General features: G+C 53.3%; 1 protein-coding gene across 1 annotated transcript; it reads right to left on the bottom strand.

The window, feature by feature from the left end:
* Positions 1-2684: 2684 nt before the first annotated feature.
* On the bottom strand, positions 2685-6028 carry FOS (Fos proto-oncogene, AP-1 transcription factor subunit). The gene is made up of 4 exons (XM_026008629.2): positions 5720-6028; positions 4808-5059; positions 4258-4365; positions 2685-4132 (listed from the first exon to the last, which is right to left on the bottom strand). The coding sequence occupies exons 1-4, from the start codon at positions 5858-5860 to the stop codon at positions 3491-3493; spliced, it is 1143 nt and encodes a 380-aa protein (XP_025864414.1). The 5' UTR covers positions 5861-6028; the 3' UTR covers positions 2685-3490.
* Positions 6029-7137: the final 1109 nt, after the last annotated feature.

Raw genomic sequence — 7137 nt, 5'->3', positions numbered from 1 at the left:
CCATGTAGGGCTCAAACTCACAGCTCTGACATTTGAGAGTCACATGCTCTACCAACTAAACCAGCCAGGCGCCCTTGGAATAGGAGAATTTAGAGAATATGTGTGGAATTTATTTCTGCTCATGGAAATAGAGCAAAATGTATTCTTTTGGTTACCAGGTAAATATTTATTGACCTGTATTATATGCCAGACACTGAGACAGGTCTGGAGATCCACTGATGAGCTAAAGTAGAAATGTTCCCTGTAAGGAAATGACCCCTCCCATCTATATTCCCATCCCTATTATATGTGTATCTTTTGGGGTAGTTGTTTTGTTAAGACCAACAGGGGGTCATACCTTGTGGGTAGAGATCAGTCTTTCCCAAAGTCATATCTTGTGGGTAAAGATCAATCTTTCCTAAAAGGAAGTCAGCATTCCTAGTGTACACCATCCATAGGAGTTGTTAAATCCTGACTTAGAAAAGGGAGATGTGGAAAGAGCCCTTTGGTTTCTTCTCTTGATCCCATGAGAATAGTCCACAGGGAGCTTGGTGTGATGTCAACTCTATGGAGCACACTCTGGCCTCTGAGAAGCCTGTTAAAAGGATTCCCTGTGTGCAAGTACCTCTCCCTGGACCTGCACTGTGGTCTTGTTGATGGAGCAGCCTGGTCTCCACTGGGTTATGGTGACTAGAGGAAGGGTCTGGGCATAGGCTAAGGCTGTCAAAGGGAAAGCAATGTCCTTTCTCTATAGTCAGCACAGGATTGACAGGGGCCATTAGCCAGGTCCTGGGAGCAGTTCAGTGTCCAGGGCTGAAGTCCAGCCATACTTCTCCACTTCCATGGGTTGTTATCCCTGTACCCTGTAAGGGGAGCCAGCTGGCTTCCTTACAGGGTATCTCACCTTGTTATTTCAGATCTGGGTGTTAGTTTCACTAATTTTCTAATTAGTCTCGGCCATATTTAAGGCTACAGAGGGGTGCCTGAGGTTGTTCAGTTGGTTGTGCATCTGACTCTTGATTTTGGCTCAGGCCATGATCTCGGGGTCATGAAATCAGGCCCCACACCCCCACACCCCACTCTGCTCCGGCTCATGGAGCCTGCTTTAGATTTTCTCTCTCCCAGCCCCTACCCGCACTCACTCTCTAAAAATAATAATAATAATAATAAAATAAAGGCTACAGAAAACTTACCCTCTGAACAGCAAACAGGGAGTCTATAGCCACTTCCATTACTGTAAGACGGGCAAGAGTAATATGCAAGTGGTATGACATATATCTATCAGTGCTCTTAAGAGCCTAAAGTAAGTTGGTTTCAAATGTCAATTATGTGTGGCCTAGGTAGATCAGAGGTGAAAATATCAACCTCAACGGAGCTGTCATTTTTAATAAAAACTTTCAACTTGACTGAGTGTGACACCCCATAACCACCCAGGGATTTTCATTATCACCAAAGCATTGGGAGGCTAGCACTGAAGCACCTCTTCTTCCACTAGGCAGGTGTGAAGCATGGTCTCTGGCTTTCAAGCATGGGGCCAGCATGGTATCTGAGAACAGCGGGGAGAAAGGCTCCTCTCTTCATGATTTGTGCATGTGCGTGTAAGGGACCCATTACTAGAGGTGCCCCAGACAAAGGTCATGTTCTTCTTTAAGATGATAAAGGTTCTAAGTTACAGCTCATGTTGACTTCTCCATAATGAGCTATTATGTAACTTTTTATTGACCGAAAGATCAGCCATTATTTGTACTGTTGGAGAGATCTCTTTCCGATTCTCAGAGCCAGTTTTCTCTTCCCTCAGTGTAAACTAAACAGCAGGTATATGATCAAGAAATGTCAGAAATTGGAAGGCATTTATCACTAAGGGATAGGACAAAAGCTCTCCCTTTCTTATGAGAATAAAAATAGTCCAAGGAAGTGTATGTTCAAATGGAGGCCTGAGAAACTTTTCTTTTTTTAAACCAAGTATTCAGAGACAGCTTGGCCTTAGGGATAGGGGAAGGAATGAGGAAGTTAAGACTCGAATCTCACTAGTGCAACATTGAGAAAGTCATTCATTCTAACCATTCTTCAATTTGCTCACTCTGAAGGTAGGAGCAAACCCTCACATAATCTTGTGGGAATAGGAAGCTAAAGTGGTTTGTACAAAACTTAAATTTTGTTTGTTGGGCAGCCCGGGTGGTTCAGCAGTTTAGTGCTGCCTTTGGCCCAGGGCGTGATCCTGGAGTCCCAGGATGGAGTCCCATGTCGGGCTCCCTGCATGGAGCCTGCTTCTCCCTCTGCCTGTGTCTCTGCCTCTCTCTCTGTGTTTCTCATGAATAAATAAATAAATAAAATCTTTAAAAAATAGTAAATTTTGATTGCTAAAAGTACCCCATTAAGTTCAAGACATTTCAACTTAACATAAGCACAACTAAATTTAAATATCTCCCCCTTTGACTTGCAAAACAGAGAAGCAGGCAGACATGTTCCCACAGAGCTATTGCACAGCCAACTCCCACCCCAGAGTCTGCTAGAGAATCTTAGCACGGCCGTGTGAACACATGTATTTGTCAGATATTCCAACATCAGCTCTAGAGTTTCCTTCTCCTTTTTGATAAGGGATCAAAGGGGCGTGTCCCCCTCCAGGAGCTACCCTTCTGGACGAACTGGTCTCCAATCCCTTTCAGAATCTTACAAAACTTCCCGAATGAAGAGCACAAGGTTGGTCGCATTCAACTTAAATGCTTTTATTGACAATGTCTTTGAACAATAAGCAAACAATGCTTAAATTTTTCATTCAAATTCACTTTCCACATGTCAAAAGACCTCAAGGTAGAAAAAAATAAAATAAAAATATAAATATCTGAGAATCCATCTTAATAAATAAATTAAAAACACAATAAAACGTTTTCATGGAAAACTGTTAATGTCAGAACATTCAGACCACCTCAACAATGCATGATCAGTAACGTTACAATGAACATTGATGTTGAAGAAAAAACTACAGTACATGGATAGAGCTATTTATTTCTATCTACTAGAAAATAAAGTCATATCTTTTCTTAGTTTAATATTGGTCATTGCTAATCAGAACACACTATTGCCGGGAACACAGTAGTTATTGTTAAAATCAGCTGCACTAGATACAATTCGAAAATATCCAGCACCAGGTTAATTCCAATAATGAACCCAATAGATTAGTTAATGCTATGAGAAGACTAAAGAGAAAGAGATAAGAGACACAGACCCAGGCCTGGCTCAACATGCTACTAACTACCAGCTCTCAGATGTGTCACTGGGAACAATACACACTCCATGCGTTTTGCTACATCTCCGGAAGAGGTAAGGACTTGAGGCCGCGCGTGGATGCTTTCAAGTCCTTGAGGCCCACCGCCTGGCGTGTTTCGCGCACAGATAAGGTCCTCCCTAGGTCTACGGGAACCCTCGAGGGAAGACGTGTTTCTCCTCTCTGTAATGCACCAACTTGGGCAGTAGCACCCTAGGGTGCCTGCCGCCTCCCCTCCCTGCCCGCTCACAGGGCCAGCAGCGTGGGTGAGCTGAGCGAGTCAGAGGAGGGTTCGTTGCTGCTGCTGCCCTTGCGATGAGCGGCCGCACAGCTGGGGAAGGAGTCAGCCTCAGGGTAGGTGAAGACGAAGGAAGACGTGTAGGTAGTGCAGCTAGGAGTACAGGTGACTACGGGGGTGCACAGAGGCTCGGGCTCTGTGGCCATGGGCCCCATCCCCAGGGAGCCACCATGCAGGGGCTCCCAGTCTGCTGCATAGAAGGAACCAGACAGGTCCATGTCTGGCACGGAGCGGGCGGTCTCCGAGCCGCTGGGCCTGGATGATGCTGGAAACAGGAAGTCATCAAAGGGCTCGGCCTTCAGCTCCATGCTGCCGATGCTCTTGACGGGCTCCACGGAGGGCTTGGGCTCAGGATCATTGAGGAGGGGCAGGGTGAAAGCCTCCTCGGACTCCGGGGTGGCAGCTTCGGGCAGGCCCCCGCTCAGATCTAGGGAAGCCACGGACATCTCTTCGGGGAAGCCCAGGTCATCAGGGATCTTGCAGGCAGGTCGGTGAGCTGCCAGGATGAACTCTAGTTTCTCCTTCTCCTTCAGCAGGTTGGCGATCTCGGTCTGCAGAGCAGACTTCTCGTCTTCTAGTTGGTCTGTCTCCTGTATCCAGAGGGATAAGAGCAAAGCATAAGACGCGGGCTTACTCAAGGGCCCTGCTCCCGGATGCCCAGTCTCCAACTTTTCCCCTAAGTTTGAAAAAGGAGTGACCCACAGGGTCCACCTACCGCTTGGAGCGTGTCAGTCAGCTCCCTCCTGCGGTTCCGGCACTTGGCTGCAGCCATCTTATTCCTTTCCCTTCGGATTCTCCTTTTCTCTTCTTCTTCTGGGGACAGCTAGAAAAACAATTTCCAAAAAAGGCCAACAGTCAGTAACAAGGTCTGCCATCAGCTCGGTTCAGCCACCCCGGGGGTGAAACTGGTCCCTGCAGCTTCCCAGCTTCCTGGCACCCCTGCGAGGAAGCCATTTCTAACCTGCAGTTGCGGGCTGGGTGTGACTTGCATTTAAAATAAGATCCTTAGCAAGAGAACAAAGAGGAGCCCGGTCTAAAAGCAGGAGAAGGAGCCTATGAGGGAAGAAATACTACCAGAGTATTTCTTGGGGTAGGACTATCAGAGTCCGGCTTGGGACGGAAATGGCTTGGAGCCAGGGTTCCTCGTGGAGGACAGATGGGTGGTGACTTCCATCAGTGGCTTCACCCTGCCCACGGTGCTCCCCATCTCCACCAATGCCAACCCACGCCCCCTACTGAGAGAAGGTGCCCGAAGAACCGCTCACCTGTTCCACCTTGCCCCTCCGGCCAATGCTCTGAGCTCTGCCTCCCGTCATGGTCTTCACTACGCCAGCCCTGGAGTAAGCCCCAGCCGAGGGGGTGGGGACTCCATACGGGTGGGGGGCTCTGGTCTGGGACGGGGCCACGGAGGAGACCAGGGTGGGCTGCACCAGCCACTGCAGGTCCGGGCTGGTGGAGATGGCGGTCACCGTCGGGATAAAGTTGGCACTGGAGACGGCCAGATCGGTGCAGAAGTCCTAGAACGGAACAGAGCGGGGAGAGCTGACGTGAGGGAGCAGGTTCCGGACACAGGTGCTGCGGGCCGGGCGTCCAGTGCCGCATGCAGCGGGGGAGAGCGGAGGAGAAGCACGCCCGGGGCTGCTCGGGTCTTCTGATGTGCCCCTCGTCCTGGAGGCAAGGGGCCCTCCGTGTCCTCCCCAGAAACCCGCGACGCGGCGCGTTTCTCCTCCACCCCGCGGCTGCGTCCCCGTTACCCCTCCGGCATCACTCGCTTGAAAGGGGGTTTGTTATAAATATCCCTGACGTCTGCGCTGACGCAGGCGCCGCTCCGGAGTCTCCTGAATGAACTCGCTTTTTATCAATGAAACTGCCTTACACACCCGCCGGCTTCACCCTCCTCCCCCGCCCCTCCTCCCTGCTCCAGGCTGCGAGGGGAGGGGTGGGGGCGGGGGGATGCCGCTTCCCGTCGCCTCCCGGAGGAGCCGGGCGCTAGTTCGCGAGTCTTTGCTCGGGACACGCTGTGCCCCGGTGATGCCAGGGAGCGCGGCCCGAGCCTGCCGGGAGAGGGGAGCCGATCCTCGCCAGGACGGCGTGCGAGCGTCCCGCCCCGCAGCCGGAGTCTCCTCCCTGGGGTCGGCCCTGCCCCGGGCCCCGCGGCGGCGCGAAGCCAGCCTCACCTGCGCATTGACGGGAGAGCCCATGCTGGAGAAGGAGTCGGCCGGGGAGTGGTAGTAGGAGAGGTTGTCCCCGGCCGGGGACGCGCTGCTGCAGCGGGAGGAGGACGCCTCGTAGTCGGCGTTGAAACCAGAGAACATCATGGTCGCGGTGAGTCTGGGCCGGGGCGAGGGGCGAGGGGCGGAGACAGGTCGGAGCTGCGGGCAGAGCTGGGTGGGAGCGCGGTCGCTGCTCGCTCGCTGCGCCGCGGCCGCCGGCTCCGTCTCGGCTTCTCGGCTGCTCGCTGCAGATGCGGTTGGAGTACGAGGCGCCGCAGCACCGCATTTATAGCAGCATTCTATGAATGAGCGCCCACCCACGTCACGGGCGCAACCATCGCGGCGCCGGGGGGGTGGCCGGCGGACCCGCACGCCGCCTCGGCCTCCTCGGCGCCGCCGCCGCCCCCGCCGCCTCCCGCTGCCGGCCTGAATGTGGTCCCTTATCTCCTGGGCGGTTAGCAGTTGGGGTCTTCGGGGTCTCCTGGAGCCCCCGAGGTGCGGGACCCCGGGGACGGCTCCCCCCACGACCGCAGGGAACGGCCGTGGAAACCTGCTGACGCAGATGTCCTAATATGGACATCCTGTGAAGGGGGGACGGATTGACGGGAACTGCTCGCCGGCTGCAGCCAACACCGAGGGTGCAGCGCGGGGGGAGGCGGGGGCCGCGGCCGGGGGAGGGGAGGCGGGAAGGGAGAAGAACGCGAGCGAACATTCGCACCTGGTTCAATGCGGACCCTTGTTCCCGGGGCGGGGTGGGGGGATGGGCCGGGAGCGCCTTTTTACCAGGATACGGCACCCCGGAAATGTGCTGGGGCTCAGGTATGGGAGAAACAGGTACACAGCCCGAGGGCTTAAGCCTCAGCCCCAGAAGGAATGCGCCGCCCCCCCCCCCCGCCCCCGGCCATTCCGGATTCTACCCTGATTCAGTGCACACGGTGGAAGCAGACCCTCAAGCCCCCGGCCCGCAGCAGCACTAGGGCTGTTACTGCATTTGGAAGCAGAAAAGTCGGGAAATCCGAAATAAGGGAATACGTACGCTAACCTACTTTATCTACGATGTTGGGTATTTTAATTTTAATTGTTTTGGTTTTTTATTTTTAGGGGAAAAAAAGCGCATTTTTTTTTCTCGGCCATACTTAGGGATATTAGCGATACCGTCAAATCTGAGACGCTGGCCAGTAAATATTGGGCAGAGCCTCCATGCAAGGATATCTGATGGGTTCGTTTGCCTAGTCTGAGCTGGGGCCCGGGGAGTGGGATGCGATTCCGGGGGTGCTATGTGGACAGGGTGGTCAGTTGAGGGTACCGGGTGGAGAGAGTTCCCCGGGGGAGCGCAAATCCGAGCTGGGAAGTTAGACGAGGCGCGGTTCCCCCAGGAAGCT

This window comes from Vulpes vulpes, chromosome 6 (genome assembly GCF_048418805.1).
Source record: "Vulpes vulpes isolate BD-2025 chromosome 6, VulVul3, whole genome shotgun sequence".
NCBI lineage: Eukaryota > Metazoa > Chordata > Mammalia > Carnivora > Canidae > Vulpes > Vulpes vulpes.
This window is presented reverse-complemented; position numbering and strand designations above follow the sequence as displayed.

What these genes read in the sequence shown, in the direction of transcription:
- FOS (XM_026008629.2), bottom strand. Translation starts at nt 5,860, where the DNA reads ATGATGTTCTCTGGTTTCAACGCCGACTACGAGGCGTCCTCCTCCCGC. An exon ending in GCTCTCCCGTCAATGCGCAG is followed by an intron (nt 5,060 to 5,719) that starts GTGAGGCTGGCT and finishes GTTCCGTTCTAG; the next exon opens with GACTTCTGCACCGATCTGGC. An exon ending in TGACTGACACGCTCCAAGCG is followed by an intron (nt 4,133 to 4,257) that starts GTAGGTGGACCC and finishes CTCTGGATACAG; the next exon opens with GAGACAGACCAACTAGAAGA.